Source organism: Silurus meridionalis, chromosome 14, assembly GCF_014805685.1.
Source record: "Silurus meridionalis isolate SWU-2019-XX chromosome 14, ASM1480568v1, whole genome shotgun sequence".
Classification (NCBI taxonomy): domain Eukaryota; kingdom Metazoa; phylum Chordata; class Actinopteri; order Siluriformes; family Siluridae; genus Silurus; species Silurus meridionalis.
In genome coordinates this window covers 14,625,060-14,648,313 of record NC_060897.1, presented here as the reverse complement: position 1 = coordinate 14,648,313, position 23,254 = coordinate 14,625,060, and the positions used below count along the sequence as shown (strand labels likewise).

The following is a 23,254-nucleotide window of genomic DNA, read 5'->3' as shown; positions in this document are numbered from 1 at the left end:
CAGATCTCTCTAATCCAATTTAGAAGCTACTGCTTTTAATGTCAGATGAATTTTGCTGGCCCAGTCGCTCTTCTGATGGAGTTCTTTTGTAATGGTTAATTACATAGACATTTTATACATTTAAGCTACTCAGTCAGGTTGCTATCAAGTCCATCTAATGGACTGTGGAATATCTATTGGATAGTTGAATTTCCGACTAGTGGTTATTTCTCCTTTCACTCCAATCTTATCCAATGTTTCCTTTAATCAGCAGCTTATAATTGGTCGATTCTGCTCAGTAAAAATTTGGAAGCTTAACCATCAACCTGTATATGCAGAAGTGAGTCTTGGCTCAGTGAAATGAATGAGCTTGTGATGAAGGCACCAGGCTGTGACATATCAGTGGCTTTGGATTAGGCTAGACCCAAAACTCATTAAACTTTAATGGTGAGCAATATTTCAGCCTTCTCCTAGTACATAATGTGTGAGAGCTTCAGGGCCACTACAGAATTCCCCTTTCTCCTGTTTGCTTTTCCTGGACTGTGACTGAGCACTGCAATTTTGGCCTTTTGCCTTTTTTTCCCTATTAGAACATCTGTTAAAGCTTTGTTTTTTGTTAAAGTTTGGAACTTCTGGACGTGTCTGTCATTTCTGATGCATGAAATTGAAACCTTTTTTTGCTGGCACCAAAAACGTATTACATGCAAAAGTGTTTTTGTGACAAACATGTGACTGATTCATGGGAGAGGATGAATAGAGGATGCGATGTGGGGTAAAAGTTGTTTTTTAACTAGCATGTTGGCTGAAATAAGTAGGGGTATTACTAAATGTTTGAACTAGCTAGCCAGCTGAATATTTGCTAACAGGCAAAGCTTCTGTAATTACTGTTGCTAACACACTGTCGGTAAATATAACAGCAAAATTATAATAATGATATAGTAGAACTGTAGGCACCGAAGACACTGATTTATTTTTCTGCGATTAGTGTAGAAGTGGTTATCTAGTGTTATTTAATAATAGTTGACATTTTCCAGAAAATTATCATCTAATATGAAGATCACAAAGAAGGTCATGTAATCTTATTTAAAATATAGTACACTCATTTATTCAGGTCAAATTCTCTATTAACAGTTTTTTTTAGTTTGTTGTGATATACTTTTGTTATGTTTATTCAGTTTTTATTGTGAATAAAAAACATTTACTGTATTGGTATATTATAATTGTTTGCATTTGAGAAGAAAAAAATATATACAGTTATACCATAAGTTATACTTTCATTGTAGTGAGAAGGGCGGTGACTGTGCTAGAGAATGAGCACAAAGCCTTTGTTACTCATTGTTTGAGCATGTTACTTCCCTTATTCTTGTCTCAGTGAGTTCATGTATGCATGTTCATTTGAGTCATTCCTCAAACATTTTGTTGATCAGATTTTTCCTGACCAGATTTTCCTATGGGAAATGTATTTCTGCCCTACTGATATCCAGCCTATTAACTGTGCCTGAGCCCAAATCCTGTGATCTCATTATATCTGCAGGCCGAAAGAACTGCTTTTGCTTTTAAATTGGAAAAGAAAGGCACAGTGCCAAAAACTAGCCTTTTTCAGATACATTAAACATCTAGTTCCTGAGCTAGTCAGCAATATTTGATTTGCCCTGAGTTTGAGCCAGTGTAATTGATTGCATCTTTAATTTGGAGGTTTATTTGATCTGACTCAAACCCGTATGCTTTATTTTGAATGCCGTAGTAGGTCAGTGCCTCTGTGGCAAATCCAGTTTAAGTGAAGAGACTGTGTGGTAGTGGCTGACACACAGCTCCAAAGCATTATAGACCCACCCACATGCCCATCCAAATTCGCCACAGAATTCCTTTATTAGATGCAAGCATTTTTTTAAATCTGAGTCTTCCAGATATTGCCTCGACTTCCACAAGTTTTCTTAGCCCCTGTTTCTTAATGACTTTTCAGAAAGTGAAAATTGCAAGCTGGAAGCACTTTATCTTTTTATAGCTCCATAGGCATCAATTATCTTTATCTTTAGAACTTTAGTCAGCAGCTTAAGGGTGCCCATCGTTGTTAAAACATTTGTTTTTAAGGATTTATTACGCTCTGGAATTGCTATTCCTAAGCCTAAGTCTTAATATGTCAGTTAAGGCCTAATACGTTTTAGTTCATGTTAAATTTACATTGAAGGGTTTTTAGCCCTTTGCACATATCACAATTATGCTTTATATATTTTATATATTTTATGTTTATCAACTAAGGCTGAATTTATTTTAATTTCAAAAACAAAGAAAATATGCAATTTGGATATATTGCTAAAACGTTTGAATACAGATGCATTTAAATGTACTTTTTAAAGGTATGATTTGTTTAATGAAAATCAGAACTGTTATTTTTAACCGGCTTACAGCACCCAAGTGAATTTCAATGAACATAAAGCATCCTGATGCTCCCTGATTGGTTTCTTTATGCGATGGAAGCGTCCAGTTTTATCTTTTAACATATACCAGCTTTTATTTTAATGTGTAATTTGAAGCTTTCCGTTATAAAGACCTGTCTGATGGGTGTCTGGCTGCTCATGTCAGTCAAATCTTTTCTTTTTATGTTTATGCATACATAAAACCAGAGGGTGACTTCTAGGAGCATAAAAGCCACTAGGGGACACTGTGATATTACAAACATTTCAGCATCAAATTGGTGTTCCCAATATGAAGCATAGTTCTTTTTCTCACTTTACTTGGTGTTTCACAATGGGAATCGCTTTGGGCATGACCAACTATGGAAGCTTCTAAGACACCATGTCCGCTTTCAGGGACAGGTCGACCTGTGACCAGGCTCCGCCCCACCTTTACTCCTCAGGTTGACCCCTTGCAAACGACGTTGTGATTTCTTCCTGTGAGGGACTACATCAAGCTCTCTCAGCACATCCAGTTTTCTGCTAGCGGACCGTCATTGGATTCTGCCACCAAACGTGAAATCGTCGTACTGCATCGCGTTGAGTGATATCACAAAATTCAAAATAGTGTCCGCATCAAGGAAAGCTATTCTCTTTGACCTGTTGAGTATTAAATTACTTTGGTACAGAGTTAGTGGCATTAAGCCAACTAAGGCAGCCAGTAACCAAGGCAGGCAGACAGTAACTTGCACTAGCTATTCTCCAGTTGAAGGAATGAAGCACACTGTTCAGTGTCAAGTCAAGTTTATTTTTTATAGCGCTTTTCACAATTGACATTGTCTTAATTCTTAAATTCTGTAAAACTTTAAGATGAATGATGTCTTTATCTCTGACAAGTAGCCTGGGGTGACTGTGGCAATAAAAAAAACTCCCTTAGATGTTATGAGAGAGGAACCAGACTCAAAGTGGAACCCATCCTTATTTGGGTGATATCAAGAGTGTGATTATAAACCTTAAAGCAATACAAAACACCAGGAAATAATAACTACAATGGGCACTGTAAGATTGTAAGTAATGTTCTTTCTTCAGTCTTATAGAGTCAGTTGACCCTAATGGAACCAGGAGCTACTGAGCAACTCATAAAATAGCTCAACATTTGAGATCATAGATTAAACACAAGCTTCTCAATGCCAGAGCCTTTGGTTTAAAATGGTTTAATGTCCAAACTCTACATGAAGTCGAATCCAAATGGTGCTTTTACGTCTCTAGATGGTTTGGGATGTTTGCGGGCTCAGTATCTACTTCTTTTAAAGGTCCATAATCTTCATGAGGTGGGACATGACTGGAGCTGGCACAACATTAGGATGCCTTGGAATGGGTAAAGAGAGAGAAGCAGTGGATTAGCATAGCCGCTGTTCATAATATTAACAAGCACAAGTTGATGATGTGACTTTAGATGTACTGGAGCACAATGTTATGATATGTGATTTATATTATGTGTAGGCCTTGCTAAAAAGATGTCTTTAATCTGCACTGGGAGATTTTGTCTGAGCCCTGAACACTGTCAGGAAGGCTATTCCAAAGCTTAGGAGCTAAATATGAGAGTACTCTACCGCCTTTAGCAGACTTTGCTATTCTTGGAACTAATAGAAGTCCAGAGTTTTGGGATTTCAATGACCGTGATGGCTTGTAGTGTGTTTAAAGACTGGATAGATGCATAAGAGCTAAACCATTTCAGACTCTTTTCAGTTAAGTGGTCTCTGCAGTAAAAAGTACAGTATCTCAAGCCACTGGCTGATAACACAATAAATGTGGCAGGGGTGCCTGGATGCGACAGTGCCACATTTATTGGTATACTGGGTTAGTCTTGATGGCCAAGGGGAAGTCAGCTCACGTCCTGATGACAAAGATCTACTCTCTTTTAAGCAAATGGGCGACCATAGTTGTGCCGGAGGAGGAAAGCTGTCGGGTCTTTTATTCCCTGTGCTTTGTTTTTCTGAAGCGCAGGAGGACGTCCTTTTTAACTGATCTTAGACCTGTGTGTTAAGCATTTAAGGAAATCATTCAAACTCATTCAAAATGTTGACACACAAAATGCTTTGTTGATCGATCTGTCCAAACAATTGGTTTGCAATGTTTGAATTGTCAGACGCCTATTTTCAGATAGACGTTACAGAGGCACTGCTTACGAGTTTCAAACCATTCTGTTTGGACTGTCTCAAGCTCAGAGTATTTTATTTTATTTTTTTAATCAAATGTGTGGAAGCGGCTCTCTTCCCAATGAGAAACAACAGAATACAAATATTTTCTTACATAGACAATTATCTGATATGCTCTTTATCGAAAGAGCAAGCAATCAAAGAATTGTAGAGTGTGGTAATGCATTTCTGCTATTTGGGGTTCAGAATAAACATGGAAAAGATCCGCTTGGAATCCTCACAATACACAGAATATCTGGGGCTCTGTATAGATTCCCTCTCCTATCGAGTCACGCTATCAGCTCACAGTGTCTCTGTCGGTTTCAGACTGGGACAGTGGTCCTGTTCAGGGTGTGCTTATGAATGCATGGTTTAAAGCCATGGGTAATTTCTGTAGTACATCTGGGACTTTTGTATTTATTTTATTTTTTTGTTACCCTGGGATTTTCAGAGATGGGTTGTGCATCTGCGGCTGTGTCCCCGGCGAAATCTCGGTCGACTGGTCAAAATAACGTATGCATGCTTCAAAATCCTCCATCAATGGAAAAGCCCTGCAACTCTTTGGACAGGGAGTTCTTTGGAGGAGGTTTTGTCGAGAGCACTGGAACATTTTCTGACCTTCATTAAGGGCATGTTCTAGTGGAAACTGACAATATCACGTTGGTCGCTTTCATCAACTGGCAGGGAGGCAAACGATCCCTTCAGTTGCAACATTTGACAAAAAAAGCTGATAAGAAGCTTGTGTGACACGAGGACTTTATCATGTTTCAGGTATGTTGAACAGGGGAGCGGCTTTATAGTCAAGGGGAAGTCCCCTGTATGGGAAATGGATACTGCACCCCCAAGTGGTGGAGCAGATATGGCAGAAATAAGGCTGTCTTAAATCTCTTTGCCTTGAAAGAAAACCTTCTGTGTCCTGTGTTTCTCTCTCTAAAGAACGAAAATGCACCGTTTGGTGTGGATGCTTTAGCACGTCTATGGCCAATCGTCCTATATGCATTCCCTTCACTAAGCTTAATTTCCCCAACTCTTGTCAGAGTGAGGGATCTGGGCTTGTCACTGGTTCTGATAGCTCTATGTTAGCCATCCAGGCACTGGATCTCCAAGACAGTTCAACTGCTGTCATATCAGTTGTGACCCCTCTCTCCTCGGAGGGACCTCCTGTCCCAGGCACGAGGGAAGATTTATCATCCACACCCAGACAGGAAAGCTCTTTGGGCCTGGCCGGTTAAACTTGTGTGCGGCAGGTCTGCCCCTATTAGTTATACACACTATTCAGAGCGCCAGTGCCTCGTCTACTCGCACACTTTATAGCAATAAATGGCTAGTCTTTAAGGGGTGGTGTGGCCGAAGTCACATTGTCCCTTTCCGGTTTTCAGTGGGAGACAAATGTTTTCTTTAGGATTTGCTGGATAAAGGAAAGATTTTTTGACTTTGAAAGTATATCAAGCACCTATTTCTGCATGCCATGTCGAGTTTGGAAACCAGCCTGCAAGTCGGCACCCTTAATAAGTCATTTTTAAAAAGGTAACGCGCTGTAAGAGGCCAGTGTACAGACAGATGTACCACTGTTTGATCTGTCTAAGGCCTTAGAGGCCGTTTCTTGATACTTTTTTGAGTCAAATTTCTCTCTTAAGACAGCGCTGCTTGTAGTTTTGGTGACCGAGCTGCTAGCCCTGTCCGTCAGCCCATCTTGTGTACAAATGTTTCCTTTCACCCTAACCTGGCATTTGTACCTAAAGTAGTGGACTCTTCTTATAGATGTCCCATTACAGAGCTTTCAGCTTTCCACCCTACTCCATTATCTTCTCTGGAGGATGAGGTTGATTTTTCTTATGTCCAGTGCAGGGTCTCCATACATATGTCAAGAGAACAGCAGGCTTTAGGAGGAATGAGCAGCTGTTTATGTATTGGGTTACTCTCAAGGGAAAGCCTTTGTCAAGGCAGTGGCTGTCCCACTGGATTGTTGATGCTATATCTCTAGCATATAAATGTACAGGAACGGGAAGAAATCTCACATTGTAAGGGGTCGTCCTGAGTAGTAAAGGTGAGGTGTGGCATCATAGGAGCTTTCGTAGTTGGTCACACCCAAAGCAATTTGCATTGTAAAACTGAGATTACGTTAAGTAGCCCATTATTTCATTCACACACACACACACACACACACACACACACACACACACACACACACACACACACACACACATATGGCTTCCACATGATATAATGTGATTTTGATGGGCAATGATGTGATGCTTACTGTAACACTACCACTGAAACTGCTATGATATGATACAATTTTATTTGGTAGCCTCCAGCTAAGTTCAGAATCAGTGGGTAAGCCTCCCATTAATTTGCAAATAATGACTCATGGAGAGAAGGACTAAGTATTATATTAGCCTATGAAATTATTTATACATCATTCCCACTACCTATGACCTTCTCCTTTGCTTCTTTTGACATTTTAGCCATAATGAACATTCTTTAGATTAAGATGTTTGACTTTTGAGCAGAAGGTCGTAAGTTCAAATAAACAAACCACCAAATTTTATTCGTACAACACTTTTTTTTTTTTTTTTTACCCAAAGAAACTTTCACATAATAGATTATGACTACAAAACTCTTAGAGTTAGAAATCTAAAAAAGGGAACATGTCCTTATATGGGTAACACAGAATGTCTATTCATTATAGCTTTATCATTGCTGAGGTTATCCCCTGTTAGCTGATAGACACTTCAGCAAAATTTTCCTTTTGTGTCCATTCCTGCCAAATGACAGCTTCATGCTTAGGATGACAGTGTACCTACTATGCTTCAAATTGCAGCAGTAATTGTGTGTATTGATTTTATTTTTTTTTTTTTCTTTGTTGAACATTTCCAGAAAGGTCAGTGATTGCCTGCCTCTGTAAATGGTTCTTTTGCCCATGGCATATCGAAATTGATGATGCCACCCACAAAGTTCATTTCTATTTATAGCTTGTATAGATGAACTGTACAACACTGCAATAACAGCAAGAAAAGTTCATTCATTTAAAATTTACGTCTGACTCACACAAAAGCTAAATATATTATCACACCAACTAAAGTGAATTCTATTTGGTCATTTCCACATTTGGAATATTTGCCTATTTAACTGTAGAAAGTCTTCTGTGGTATGTAAGTTGGGTTTTATAGTACATAGATATTATCATAAAATGAGCATACACAAATTCCACTAAATTCCCTTATTAACACACACACGCACCTTCATCTGGATTTGACGGTCCAATACCACGGCACTGCAATTGGGAAATGGCTTTCTCATGATATAATGTGATTTCGATGGGCAATGATGTGATACTTACTGTAACACTACCACTTAAAACTGCTATGTTCAAATTGGATTTGGTAGCCTCCAACTAAGTTCAGAATCAGTGGGTAAGCCTTCCATTAATTTGCAAATAATGACTCAGACGTACTCACTATTGTATGTCGCTCTGGATAAGGGCATCTGCTAAATGCCGCAAATGTAAATGCAGAGAGAAGAACTATTAAGTATTATTTATACATCATTCCCACTACCTATGACCTTCTCCTTTGCTTCTTTTGACATTTTAGCCATTATAAACATTCTGAATCAATTTGCACAATCTGTATGTCTTTTATTGCTCTAATGGCTCTAAAAGATATATTTCTGTATTTGCTTTAAGAGAAGGGTAACAGCAATAACAGTAGGAGAATTTAATTCATTTAAAATTAACATCTGACCCACACAAAAGCTAACTAAACTAAAGTGAATTCTATTTGGTCATTTCCACATTTGGAATATTTGCCTATTTAACTGTAGAAAGTCTTCTGTGGTATGTAAGTTGGGTTTTATAGTACATAGATCTTATCATAAAATGAGAATACACAAATTCCACTAAATTCCCTTATTAATTAATTATATATAATTAATTTTAGTTTAGTTGAAATTAATATCACTATTATTCATAAGTAAAACAAGTAAGCTATAATAAATTAGAAAACTGTAGATTATAAAAAATAAAATTTGTGTGAATTTTCAATTGTGCATGTAAGAACCATGTAATAAAATATTTATATTTTATATTTACATTTTGGCATTTGGCAGATGCCCTTATCCAGAGTGAATTACAAATATCTTATTTATAAGGTTAAGCAGTTAAGGGTTGCTCAATGGCCCACAAGTGGCAGCTGGTTTTATCTTTTATTTGAAATATAGATTTATGTGTTGTTTAAAACATGGGTCACATAAATGTATAAATAAAGCATGAGTTAAAATGGATTTTTTTTAATATAAATTGTTTATATCTACTTTTAGATGAGGTTCAAAAAGGGCATTATAAATTTCACTGCAAAGCACCTTGACTGAAATAATTTTTTTTGCTCTTTGTTTTGGACGACTCCCTTCTCTGATCTGTTTAAGCTTCTGAATGCATTATTTTTTAGCTTACAGTAGTATCACAACAACTCTATAAAATAGGACATCTTTCATATGTGTGTGTGCATGTGTATTACACAGTCATTTGCTCTCTGTAAAAAAAAAAACATAGATATAGATAGATATATAGATGTGTATACAGTGCCATCTCCAGTGTATTTTATCTAATAAATCTAACTTTTCACTACTACAAACAAAATGAGTATCTAAAATCTAGAAAGGGGCCCTCCACCTCCTCCAACCAATTGTGCCATTCCTCCAAGGCCAGCTTGACAGCAAGGAGCTCCCTCTTGCCCACTGGGTAGTTACATTTCGGGGAGCTAAGTCGTCGGGAGAAAAAGGCACAAGAATTGTTGGGCTGGGTCAGGAAAGATGAGGGGGGAAATCGCTGTTAAGCTCGAGAAACGCCTCCTCAGCCTCGGGGCCCAGGTGGTATGCATCGCGTAGATCCAGCTTAGTAAAGACCATGGCAGTATGCAGGAGCTCGAACGTGAGGCCATAAGTGGCAAGGGGTAACGGTTCTGGACAGTGATGGCATTGAGACCCCGTTAGTCAATACATGGGCTTAGGGATTTTTCCTTCTTTTCTACGAAGAAGAACCCTGCCCCAGCTGGGGAGGAGGATGATCGGATGATACCTGCTTCCAGGGACTCCTGAATATATACTGGTTTATGGCTGCTTTCTCTGGGGCTGATAATTGATAGTTATGTGTCGGTGGACCAAGATAGTGGGTTTAAAGAGAGTGGTGGAAGAGGGGCTCATGGGTGCTCCCTCCTTCACCGACGAGCCATGCCTTTTACTGGCCAGAATGTGGCCATGTGCCCTTTGACTTCGCAGTAGAGGCATAGACCCAGCGACCGACGTCTCTTCTTCTTGGTGGGGGTCAGGTGGTGGGGAATTGCGTGTAGGGGAAGGATGGTAAGGATCAAGAGCCTGAGCGGAGTAACAACGCTTCCGGTGGCACTCTCTTATGCGCCGATCGATGCGTGTAGCCAAGGAGATCAGATAATCTGGATCCTGGGGTGGATCACGAGCGGCGAGGCCTGGGTCTGGAAGTCAGCTGCAAACTCTGCCACAGAGCAAAGCCCCTGTGTGGCAGAGATCAGGGAGCAGGCGGCATCTCGGCATGGCGTAGATGAGCCGAAAACCTTCCGGAGTTCGGCAGAAAATGCGGCGAACGATGCGCAGTTAGCCAATTGGCTTTCCCACTCCGTGGTGGCCCACCTAAGGGCTCGACCTGACAAGAGGAAACTGACATAGGCCACCTTGGAGTGCTACGCACCAAATTGAGAGGGCTGCATACTGAAAATCAGATCGAAAATTAGATTGCACTGCACGTGAATAGAGCAGCAGAAGCCTGGGTCGCCCGAAAATCGTGATGGCAGCGCGATCTGAGGTTCACACATAGCTGGGGTGCCGGTAGGTGGAGCAGAGGCCGGTGCCTGCAGGACCGGGGCAGCAGGCGGCGATGGCGGTGGAGCACCTGTGGGGAGTCTGTCACCAAGACGTGTGTGCAAGAATCCTATGATTTTCTGCATGCCTGCAGAGAGGTTTTGAATCTGCTGCTCCTGCACTGCTTGTTGACGAGACACAGCAATTAGAGCGCAGCAAGAGGCGGGTGCATCTGCGTGATCCATGTTGGCCAGATTGTTCTGTTAGATATTCGGGTCTAGCCCAGCAGAGAACAGAATCGCGTCGAGTGCGAGCGGAGCCAAGCCGAGAACCGGATTGCGTTGAGCGCGAGCAAAGCAGAGATCTGTAACGTGGAGGGGAAAGTGGGGAAAACGGGTGTGGTTGTGAGGCCGGAGGTGAGAATAGTCAGGCAGAAACAGGTCGGTAACTAAGGAATAAATTTTTCATGGAAAAATGCTGGAGTGTACTCAGGGTAAGCCTTAAAGACAATTTGGCACCGATTGAAGGTTTCTGGCATCCTTATGTGTTTGCAAGATGGATGCCATTTCCGCGTAGCAAGGAGGCAACAATGCCAGAAGTGCTCAATCATTTACAAACATAAGAGCAGCATAGCTTTGAGTCAGTGAACTCGGGCTTTAAGAGCCAGTTGAGCTTTTAATTTTGACTTCAAATCATATGCGACATATAGAGATTTTAGGAGATAATATTGATGAGACAATATTAAAACAATACATGATATTTTAAATTATGCATTTTTGGTCAACATTAAACCACTGCAATATCAAATTCTGTTCAGATACAAAAAGAAAAAAACAATCCTGATTTACTTTGTATTTTCTCATCCTACCAAAATAAATGTGCTTCTAAATAATTGTTAGATGCGAGCATGCCTTACACCAAGTGCAACACGACAGTGCAACATGGATTAAAATTAATGTCTGCAAGTCAGCAGTTTATAGCTACTACCTTCAGAGAGCACACAGAGATCTGCTGTCTTCTGTAAAAATATTAAGCAGTAAAGTGAAATATTTAAGAAGTAGCAGCCATAATTAATATTAAACAGAAATAAGTATGAAACACAATATAAGCTGCAGATTTGTTTTGCCAGTATTTTGTACGCATACACATTTTTTGCAGATACACCATAACCTTTGTATTGGGAGCCATAGCAACTTTGTATTGTCTTGTTACAGGATTAAATGTTTGTTTAATCAGATTTTTTTCTTTAGATAAATTGTGAAGTTTAGTCACTTCCACAGTGCTTTATCTTGGCATGGTTTCATTATTTGTTTTTTTTTGTATTTCACTACTGTGTCATTATCTGCTGGTTAAATTAAAAATGTTAGTGTTAAACTAAAATTAAAATTAATATAAAATCATAAAGAATGTTATAGTAGCATACATATTTTTCTTAAATGTTTGGATTTAATAATCAATTCTGTATTCTATAATAAAAAATGGAAAGAGATCAAAGTTGTGTGTCCATGAAGTGACATGACAGTGGATGAGCTATTAAATCTCCTAAACAGAGAAAGTTCTAGTGCTTTGAGGACAGTGCAGAGGGACATTTTATAGCAGTGCTAAATCTGATCATCTCATTATGAAGACTTGCATTTACTTTATCGACTGTTGAATCAGAGCAGCACAAAATAATTTGGGTGAAGGACTTATTTTTGTAAGTTGCAAATATCATCACTCATGGCAGGTTACTACCAAAGCAACAGATTGGTAGCATGATGTTGTACTGCTAGCCATCAGGTTGAGTCCCATACTATCTGCCCCAGGAGTTTTGTTGTGTGCCAGGTAAAATGGCAGCTTACCGTAATTTCCGGACTATAAAGCGCATATATAAGCCGCACCCACTGAATTTTACAAATATTTTTCTTTTTAACATAAATAAGCCGCACCTGTCTATAAGCCGGTCTACACTAATGTCTTTTACACAGGCTTTAACGTTGCGCTTCCTTTAGGAGCATAGCGGTATTTTGGGAAAAGACCGGCACAGCATTTTTCCGGTATTACTGCATGTGTTCAAGAGGAGGATTATGTCCTTATTATTTTCCGATGCTCATTTCTAAGTTTCTTTGACTAACCCATAACGCTGTTGCCAAGAAAAATAAAAAAGCACGAGTTTTGGAAACCTGTCTGTGCTTATATGATTTCTGTTGCAACTGGAGTTAGCACGCTGTCCTTTCACCCAGACTCAACGCGCTACAACGGCTTGTATCTAAACAGTAGCCGACCAAGAAAGTCATTGTTCACTGTCTTCCTCCTTCCTGTCACAACTATTTCTCTCGGGAGTTTATCTTTTGGCATCGTCGTGCGTTTAAAAAAAAAAAAGTTTTTTTTCTCCCGATGCCGTGCAGCTCAGAACACAGGTGAGGTCCGTTTTTTTCGTTTCCATTCGGAAATTTCCTTGGTCTAATATTATGTCGCTCAGTTTTTTGGCTTGAAGTTTGTGAAACCGGGAAAAACCCAGGAAAAATTCATAAATAAGCCGCTTCGTTATTTAAGCCGCGGAGTTCAAAACGTATGAAAAAAGTACCGGCTTAAAGAAGGCCAGCAGGAAAGTTCCCCAAAGCTGAAATAGTGCCTATAATATGTGAGACATGCTACATAGTTCATGCTAGAAAGGATTTTGCAGCTGTCAATTATGTCAGGCCTATAGCCTTAATGTCACATGAAATAGAGAGAGAACACTTCGTTGATTCTTTTAAAACTTCAACGAAGTGTTCAGACACTCTTTCTGCCAAAAAAGCTCTCTGTGATGCGTAGATCTTATGACCTGGACTATAGACCACCACACAAAGAGGCCACAGTATGCCAAGCCTGCAAGGCTGTCTTTTCACAGACATGTATTCTAGCAAAATTGGTGTAACCCAGGGAATAGTACTGTCACTTTTCTTGTTCTCCATCTATACGATGACTGTTGGCTCGATTAAGGAATATGCCTTCTGCAGAGGTTCTTAGATGACTCCAACATTATTGGCTGTATCTCCGATGATATGTAGGAGAACAGAAAACTCACCAAAAGCTTCAATATTTATATGAAGTCATATAATATAAAACAATGAAGAATGTTAAATTAACATGCATATTTTTCTTAAATGCTTTTCATCTAATCATATCTGTATTTTAGAATGATAAAAGGAAAGAGATCTGACTCTGCGGGATTTAGCTGTTTGCCCTTGAAGAGTGCAGCTTCAATGGACCACTCATTAAACTTTAGAGACTGTAAACACTAGAGTTTTATTGATGTCAGTCCAGTAAAAAGTGTTAAAGATAAGTTGTTTAAAAGTTGTGCAAAGTCTCATAGAGGATTATTTTTGTTGTTAAATCTAAATAATATAACTAAGGGCATTTGACTCTGTCAGTTTGCATGCCTGATTTTGAGTTGCCAGTGGGTTCAGGCCATTTTATCTTTGTTGTCATTGTGAGTCAGGTGAGATCTCAGCTTACTAAGATCCAGTTTACTTAAGCCAGAGGACCTGATACCTTCAAACTGATGTGTATGAAGTGTATATTCTAGCTCAAAAATCATTTTGAAATCTTTCTAGACATCTTAGCTGTTTGGTGAAGAGCCAAACACCACCAAAGCATATAAAATCTATCTTCAAAAGACACACGCTTTAATAAAAAAAGACAAATTTGAATCACACGCTGTATTTCATTTGTTCACAGACCAGAAAAGAATTATTTTTCTTATTATATACTCACATATTCAAGGTGTGAATTATTTTTTAGACATTAACTAAAATAAAATCATCTCTCACTGTAAAACATTGCTGGAATTGGAAATTCAGTCTGTACAGAAATTCATTCGAGACTGAAGGAGTATCAGCATATCTTCTTCATGTTTTCAATTCCCCATTTAGACAGATTAAATTGATTAAACAGAAACAGCTCAGTTAAATTAATCCTTATCACTTTTTTCCAGAAAATTAATAGACTGAATGCTATGGTGAGTGTTGATTTTTGATTGTCTGGATGAGCGTTAACTTTCTTTAAATTACCAGAACAAATAAGAGATTGTGTGATGTGACAAAACCAGCCTCAGTGGATGTGCAGCTGACAAACATTATCAAGTGTAATTTGCATACCCCTGCTCTACTCAGGATAACTTCTCGACCAGGAGCAACCAAGCAGATTCCTCCTGAGTGTGTAGACCAGGTAACCGTTACAAGGGTTCCTCAGAAAGAGGAGTACTGCTGAACGCGCATTAGTGATAAGAGCCTGGCAAATAAAAACTTCACACATTAAGTCTTTAAGAAACCGCTGCATCATGTGCCACATCCCAACATTCTGCTGGATTTTAGCCAGTGTTCTAAAGAGAATGAAGATCTCCAAGACTCTGACTCTAATGTTCATGCACTTCCTGATCTTTTAGATCAACATGAGACAAAAGTACCATCAGAAATGTGACCCAGATACTCAGCAGAACAGATACAGTACCCTGGCATTTGGAAAGCTGGCTTTCCAACAGCTGGAAAACAGAAACGGGATCTTTAATGAAGAACACCTGAAAAAGTGTGGCATTTATGTCAAATAAGGGGGTACTCAGATCTTTAGAAAAGAGTGTGGGCTTCACCTGGGGAAGTTGTTTAGCTTTGTACATCAGTTTCTGACTCCTTCGTACACATTATTTTGTTATTAGACCTACAAATATGCAATTGAAGCAAAAAAACACTGGATTTTTGTATATATTCAGAAATTCAACCATGTTTGATTTCCCCAGGAGTGCAGTGGACTTACAGAGTGAGAATAGACACCTGGACCCTGTTTCATCGATTTCTGCTGCGCCTTTCACTGGGGTCCAATCAGACTTTTTTAAGAGGCTTAATGCCATAGGTAGACAGTAGTACTCACATCATACAAAACATTCTCAAGTACATCAAGGAAAAAATCTGGGAGAATCCATCTCCACAGAAATCCATGAATCTGTTCCAATCTCAGTGAAAGTAGGTTTTCTTCTGATTTGAGTAAAACTCACTGGAGCTGAAAACTGAGCAGAACAGGAGCTGGATGTATTTGATTTGAGGAAATTTGAGCGTTTAGAGGAATGTCTTTTGAGGCTGCAGCCAGTTATTGAAGCCTCTAGAAAAGCGCTGTGAGTATTTTTATTTATAGATGTTTTTATTAATACAACCCCAATTCCATCAAAAGCTGGGATACAGTAAAATGCGAATAAAATAGAATGCAATGATTTGCAAATCTCCTAAGCCCAAATCTTATAAATATATTATTTCGCAATAGAACATATTGTTCATATCAAATGTTTAAACTTGCTGCAAAAGAAATTGCTACTAAAAAGAAACAGCTGGAGGGATGTTTTCCATTTAGTTCGGTTCATTGGCAACAGGATAGTTGCCAATAATTGGGTATAAAAAGAGTATCTTAAAGAGACAGAGGTTCAACTGTGAAAAAATGTCAAGTCAAGTCAAGTTTATTTGTATAGCGCTTTTCACAACAGACATTGTCTCAAAGCAGCTTTACAGAAATCAACAGTCAAGGTGAATGGTGTGCATTTATCCCTGATGAGCAGCCTTGGCGACTGTGGCAAGGAAAAACTTAAGGAAGAAACCTTGAGAGGAACCAGAGGGGAACCCATGCTCATTTGGGTGACATCAAGAGTTTGATCATAAATCTTTCAACAATACAGAACACTGGAGAGTGAGAACTAACATGAGTACTGGAGTATAAGATTATAAGTAAATGTTCTTTCAACAGTCTTTGGTATAAAAGTAGGAGCTACTGAGCTCAACATTTGTGATCATCACAGATCCAGCATCAGCTTCTCCATGCCAGAGCCTTTAAACACTTCAGGAGGTCCAATGTCAAACTCCACACATGCAGTGGGATCCAATTGGCACTGGTACATCTCTAGATGGTTCAGGATGTTTGCGAGTTTGGCATCTACTTCTTTAAAGTCCATAATCTTCATGAGGTGGGACGTGACTGGAGCTGGCCAAACCTCAGGAAGCCTCGGGATGGGGAGAGAAAGAGAAGCAGTGGAGAGGAATTAGCGTAGCTGCTGTTCTATATCTATAAATTTAACAATTTCAAAATAATGTTTATCAACATTAAATTGTGAAGGTACTCGGGTGGCACTGCATTTAAATTAGACTTTATTTTGTAATGACAATCAATGCATGGGCTCAGTAATTCCTCCAGTACTCATTGTCTCAAACACAGTTCATCGTGTCTTCAAAAAAAAAACAGGTTAAAGTTCTGTCATTCAACAAAGCAGCCAAATGTAAACATGATACAAAGAAATGCAGCCATATTTTCTCAGCCAAAGTTCATTTAAATTGACTGAGGCAAATTGGAAAACTGTTATGTGGTCAGATGAATCACAATATGGAATTCTATTTGGAAACAATGGATGCCACATACTTTTGACTAAATGGGAGAGGGACCATGGATTGTTATCAGCACTGAGTTTAAAAACCATCTCTGATGGTGATGCTAAACAATGCTAAACCTCATACTGCATCTATTACAACAGCAAGGCTTCATAGTTGGGTAGAGTCTGGGTGTTGAATGACTTGCCTGCAGTTCAGATCTTTCACCAATTAAAAACATTTGTCACATCATGAACTAAAAAATATGATATAAAAAAGACTGTTCTTCTCAGTTCCCAGACAAATATAGACTGTTGTTAAAAGAAGAGTGGACGCTTCACAGTGGTAAACAGGAACCTGTTCTATCATTTTTCACACATGTTGCAGCCAACAAATTCAAAGTTACCTTGTTTTTTCCCTTAAAATTGTTTGTTTACTCCAGTTCATGTTTTTTTTTTTTTTATGTACTCTTCTGAATAAAGTATGGGTTTATCAAATTTGCAAATTATTGAACTGCTCTTATATACATTTTACACAGCTTCCAAAATGTTTGTAAATGTTTTACTTAACAGAAGATTGTTTAGAGGTTAAGTATGCTTTTAGACCATTCTTGTTTAGTTTGGAACAGTTTAAATATATATGAACACTCAAACTGTGCTTCTATCTGTGCAACTGAACCAGTGTCTAAGTGTAAAGTTTTCAAGGTGGCAAATTTGTAATGTAAGACACAGAACAATGCACACCAACAAGTTTTTCATGCCAGTGAATTTCAATATATAACTTTGTTAATGCTAGAAAATTATTTCTTAAATCTGATCTAAATGAATGTATTTATTTTTTTGATCAAAACTCATTACGTATTTATTCATGACCCTTGATTGTACACTCTTCTCCAGTTCATACCAGAATGTGTTCAGTTGGATTTAGGTCAGGGCTCTGTGCAGGATATTCACGTTTTTCTATTCCTACTGTGGCTCACTTAGTTTGTGCCCAGGAGCATCATCATGCTGAAACATGTTTGGACTCCTTAGTTCAAGAAAAGGGAAATTCTAATGCTATAGCAAACAAAGTCATTAGATAATAAGATAATGTGATGATCTAACCTCGGTGTGTGTGTGTGTGTGTGTGTGTGTGTGTGTGTGTGTGTGTGTGTGTGTGTTTACTAAATATTTGTAAGAAACTAAAATTCTATACTGTGAAATAGATAAAAACTGTAGTTTTCAATCTATTCTGTCCTGTCCTCCCCCTCTCTTCTCTACAGCTTTGTTTGCTTAACCCTCTGTATGAATATCTCTGTGCCATAGACATGTTTATTCAGAGTGGTCTCTATTGTTGTTCTAGAACATTAAATACGTGTGTGTTGAGACACATGTTTTAGCAGGCGGTTCTTTTTATAATTTTACTGATGGAAGCATCTTGTTTGACAATTAGACAGATGAAGCAAAAATCTTTATATTTTTCTTCCAGCTTGTCTGGCTGTGAACTGACAGAGGAAAGCTGTAGAGTTCTCTCCTCGGTTCTAAGCTCAAACTCTGTCTATGAGAACCAGATCTGAGGAACAACAAACTGCAGTATTCAGGAGTGAAGCTGCTCTCGACTGGACTGGAGAATCCACAGTGATTACTAGAGAAACCCGCAATAAGTACTTTGTCTCTCTTCCCCTCGTACACATCCAAAATAATAACTTTAATTACCAAATATTATATGCAAAAACATTTGATACATATAAAAAACTGAAATATGTTTCTCAAAGTCATGTTTACTTCCTATATTTATTTATATTATGAATAAATACCACTTGTATGTTATTTTTATTTTTTAGAATTTTAATGTCATAAATGTTTAGAAATTGTGTGTCTGCTGGAGGTATAACGTACCGTTGTTATCTGTAAGAGTAGATCTCTATAATTATCTGCAATCTGTGATGTTTTGATGTGATCCTGATCACAATGCATTGAAAATAATATCAGGGTCACTAGAAAGAGGAGACATTTATAACAAATGTATTAATAATTATGATTCGTTACTTAGAAAACTTTATTCAATTTCTGAACCAGATGTCCTGTAGAATGTTCTGGAAATCTAACAACGTTTTTCCCCAAATCAAGCTTTAAAATTCAAGATTTGTATTTGTCACGGGACAGAGTTGTATGCAGAATACATCTTGCAATGAAATCAAACCCGATCAGTCGCTCAGGAATTGTGCAATAACTAACGGTCTAGAAGGGAAAAAAAAGGTAAAAGAAGATATTAGAAAATATATTATATATAATAGGATGGTTTATAAATTGTGCAAGTATATTTAGTTGTGCAAATATATTAAGATGTACAAAGAACAACAAGTAACGAAGTAAACGGGCCAAAACCAGTAGATTGACAATGTGAGGTGAATTGTCAGATGCAGAGTAAAGACTTATGGGATGGTTTATATGAGCATGCTCGTATTGAGAAGTCTGATGGCTTGTGAGAAGATCCTCCTGAGTTATCAGACAGCGGAAGCCCCTGCCTGATGGCAACAGTCTGAACAGACAGTTACTGGGGTAATTGATGCAGAAACAGGACTGTTAAAATCACCAACTGTTGTATATTTTATGCAGAGAGGGTAGAGCAGTCTCTGAGATGTGCTCTGCTAAGCACACCACCCTCTGAAGGGATTCACAGTCCTGTTCAGAGCAATTGCTGTACTGAGATGCAGAGTCAGTATGCTTTCCCTACCACCAGTACAGAAGGTTTTCAGGATTACTGGTGAAACCTCTGAATTTCCACACCTACCGAAGATAATATAATCTTTGTCTGGCATTCTATACCTGAGATTGTGTGTGAGCAGACCATGTTACGTTCTCAGAGATGTGTTGGCCAAAGTATTTGAAGCTGCTCACAGTCTCCACATAGGTCATATTTTTCTGAAGTTTATCACTAGCTCCTTGTTTTTGCTGATGTAACCCTTGGTTAAAGGTATTAAAAATAAAAAAAAAGGAACCGACTACGCCACCTGGGTTATTTATTCACCCAGGAAAATAGATTGAACCCAAAAGAATAATTAAACCAAACAAAGTTACAAAAATATGAAGGACCCTGCTGGTTCGGATGGGATTAAAGACAGAGACGTGACTTTAAAAAAATAGTACAAATTTATTAAACAAAAGAATGCTTAAAAATATTTTAAAACACCATTTACAGCTTACCAGTTATTTACCCACAATCGGAGAGACTAGATTAAATCCTCTTTGTAACAGAAGGGACAGAACACAGCAAATCAGTGCATAATTCTTAAAAAAACAAGAATAAACCAAAAATAAACCCAAAACACACAAACATTCGCCCCTTCTGCTTAAGTCTCAAAAATCACAGCTCATCAGATAGTTACATGTGGAATTAGTTATGTAAATGGTACTTTCCAAACTGTTAGGCCAACAAGCTAATTCGGGTTTATGAAACGGTGTGTAAAAGCATATACGAAACAGGTACGAAACAGCAGCTAGCGTTTTTTGGCCGCACCTCACAAACGGGGTTAAACTATTGTCACTTTATGCTACCTGCGTTCATGCACACCTCTCTTTTCTAGCCACCCAGCCTACAGAAAAAAAGGAATCAAAGTACCCCACTCAACTGCGCTTTTTGTAAAGCCACAAACACGCCGACATAATTACGTGGCACAGGTGTGCTCATTGTCAAAAGCGCAACTCCACAGCAGTGGGCATGTCTTCGGATTTAAAATGCACCCATTATTTATGCATGTCTATTTGTCTTCATTTTAAAGACATTCAACCGGTCACACTGACATTACTGAAAAGACAGTTATCCTGGCACCATGATGATAATTGGGCCACTTTAAGGTAAGCGGCCTCATTGTTTTTGGCAGCAAATTTGACACAGGAAGTAGAGCTGTTAGAGGACACTCATAAGTGTAAAGAAAGTGAAACAGGGGGCTTAGGACACAGCCTTGAGGGGCTCCTACACTCGGGGTGGTGGAGTTGGAGCTGAACTGGCCTACTCTCACTACCCGGCGTCTGTCTGTGAAGTCATGTGAGGTCGCACAGGGTGGCATTCATCCCTAAGTCCTTAAGTTTGGAGGTCAATTTGTGTGAAACTATTGTATTAAAGGCTGAGCTGTAGTCAATAAATATCAGCCTCACATAATTCCCCTTATTGCTGTTGATGTGCATGGGAGAGAAGTGCAGACATGACAAATGGCATCTTCAGTAGGCCTTTTTGGACAATAGGAAAAAGGAAGAGGGTCTGTGGTAACAGGAATGGAGGGGCAGATAATTTTTATAAACCTTTTAAAAGCCTTCATGACATGACAGGTGAGTGCAATAGGGCGATAGAGATTCAGGTAGGTGGGTTTGCTATATTTTGGCAGGGTGATAATTACAGATCTTTTAAAGCAAGTGGGGACCACAGATGTTGCAAGTGATTCATTGATTAAGTTGAACAAACCACCAAGCTGGATCTTCTAGAAGCTAGCTTTAGAAACTATTTTCTGCTGACAGCAATAGCCAACTAGTAATGTTTAATCAGTTACTTTAACTTTTGTGCTTGTTACATTTCAAAAAGATTATAAAAGGTTTACTGGGCACATGATCATCTTTTTAGACATGTAACTGGCTTGATAAGGGCAGATAAGATACATCAGTAAAAGCTCAATCTTATTTTAAAGCAAGACTAATATTGGCAGGATATAATCTATTTTTTATAGTTGGTTGTAGTTGTTGTATAATCTTCTTATATAACCTTAAATTCTGTAATAAAATGCATTCTGCAATTTATTGTAGAACCTTGAACCCAGATTAGAATTTATTGTCTATTCTCTCATATCTAATAATAAAAATGTGTGCAGGAAAAAAAATCCTATAAATGTGCTCATGTGTTGTCCTGTCCACTGAATCCTCTCTGTCTAAAAGAAACACTGTTTTATGTTAACCCTTAGATGTATTAATGACTGGGTTTGTGTGTCTGAGATCAGCGTTTTGATATTTTTTCATTTTCCCTTCCAGGAAGTGTGGGTGTAATCTAACAAAGGAAAGCTGTAGTGTTCTGTATTCCCTTCTCACCTTAAAGTCCTTCAGAATGAGAGAACTGAACCTGAGTGGAAATAAACTTTCAGGGGTGAAGCTGCTCTCTGCTGGAATGGAGAATCCACACTGTGGCAACCATGATCTTGCACACCCCTCAGCAAATGTCCAGTTGCACCCCAGGTCCAGACTAGCAGGATCTCAGATTTTTTTTATATTTTCCCAAGTGGAAAAAGTACAAATCAGTTCCATCACAGGTAACATATTTCAGTACAAAATATTCTGACTCAACCTGAAAATGCATGTCTTTGGTTTACATCATTTATATTTAGGGGATTTGGCAGACACCTTTTCCAGAGCAATTTACAATTATCTCACTCATACACCGAGTAGTTAAGGGTTAGTGCCCCACAATGGCTGCTTATTGGTGGTGTAATTTGAACTCATAACCTGATCATAAGTCCGACATCTTAACCACTGAGCTACTACTTCCTATCACTGGGCATGAGATCATGAGACCTTCTGGATTTATGACTACAGCAAAATGAACAATGTAGTAGCATCTGAAATGTTATGATTTTTCACCACAGAGTGTCTCATGAAAAACAGAAGCATGTAACAACCCCTTCCTTCCTGCTTAGAAATAAATGGAAGTATGATAAGTGTTTGGAGACACTTTTCATTATTTTATTTTTATTTTTATTTTTGGTCAACATTTCACAACAGGCAAGGACTTTCCTCTAATCTCACTCTAGGCAATTATTGTAAGCATGTATATATGTAATAAGCTGATGTGATTAAACAAGTGAAAGTTTTCTGAAATAAAAGCTTTTAACTAAAACCAATTATTTACAGCACTGCATTGTATGTATTGCTGTTGATGTGCATGGGAGAGAAGTGCAGACATGACAAATGGCATCTTCAGTAGGCCTTTTTGGACAATAGGAAAAAGGAAGAGGGTCTGTGGTAACAGGAATGGAGGGCAGATAATTTTTATAAACCTTTTAAAAGCCTTCATGACATGACAGGTGAGTGCAATAGGGCGATAGAGATTCAGGTAGGTGGGTTTGCTATATTTTGGCAGGGTGATAATTACAGATCTTTTAAAGCAAGTGGGGACCACAGATGTTGCAAGTGATTCATTGATTAAGTTGAACAAACCACCAAGCTGGATCTTCTAGAAGCTAGCTTTAGAAACTATTTTCTGCTGACAGCAATAGCCAACTAGTAATGTTTAATCAGTTACTTTAACTTTTGTGCTTGTTACATTTCAAAAAGATTATAAAAGGTTTACTGGGCACATGATCATCTTTTTAGACATGTAACTGGCTTGATAAGGGCAGATAAGATACATCAGTAAAAGCTCAATCTTATTTTAAAGCAAGACTAATATTGGCAGGATATAATCTATTTTTTATAGTTGGTTGTAGTTGTTGTATAATCTTCTTATATAACCTTAAATTCTGTAATAAAAT

At 38.4% G+C, this 23,254-nt stretch overlaps 1 protein-coding gene across 5 annotated transcripts in view; it reads left to right on the top strand.

The window, feature by feature from the left end:
- LOC124397004 (transmembrane protein 235) overlaps window positions 1-22,126 on the top strand; it is a 41,128-nt gene extending 19,002 nt beyond the window's left edge. Inside the window, exons 5-7 of one of the 5 annotated variants that reach the window (XR_006927867.1) lie at window positions 18,232-18,406; window positions 20,525-20,600; window positions 21,762-22,126. Coding sequence is in view for 2 of the 5 variants with exons in the window: in XM_046866434.1 (XP_046722390.1) it covers window positions 21,762-21,776 (15 nt within the window). In the remaining 3 variants the exon portion in view is untranslated. The other 4 variants (XR_006927868.1, XR_006927866.1, XM_046866434.1 and 1 more) reach the window with 4 other exon arrangements.
- Window positions 22,127-23,254: the final 1,128 nt, after the last annotated feature.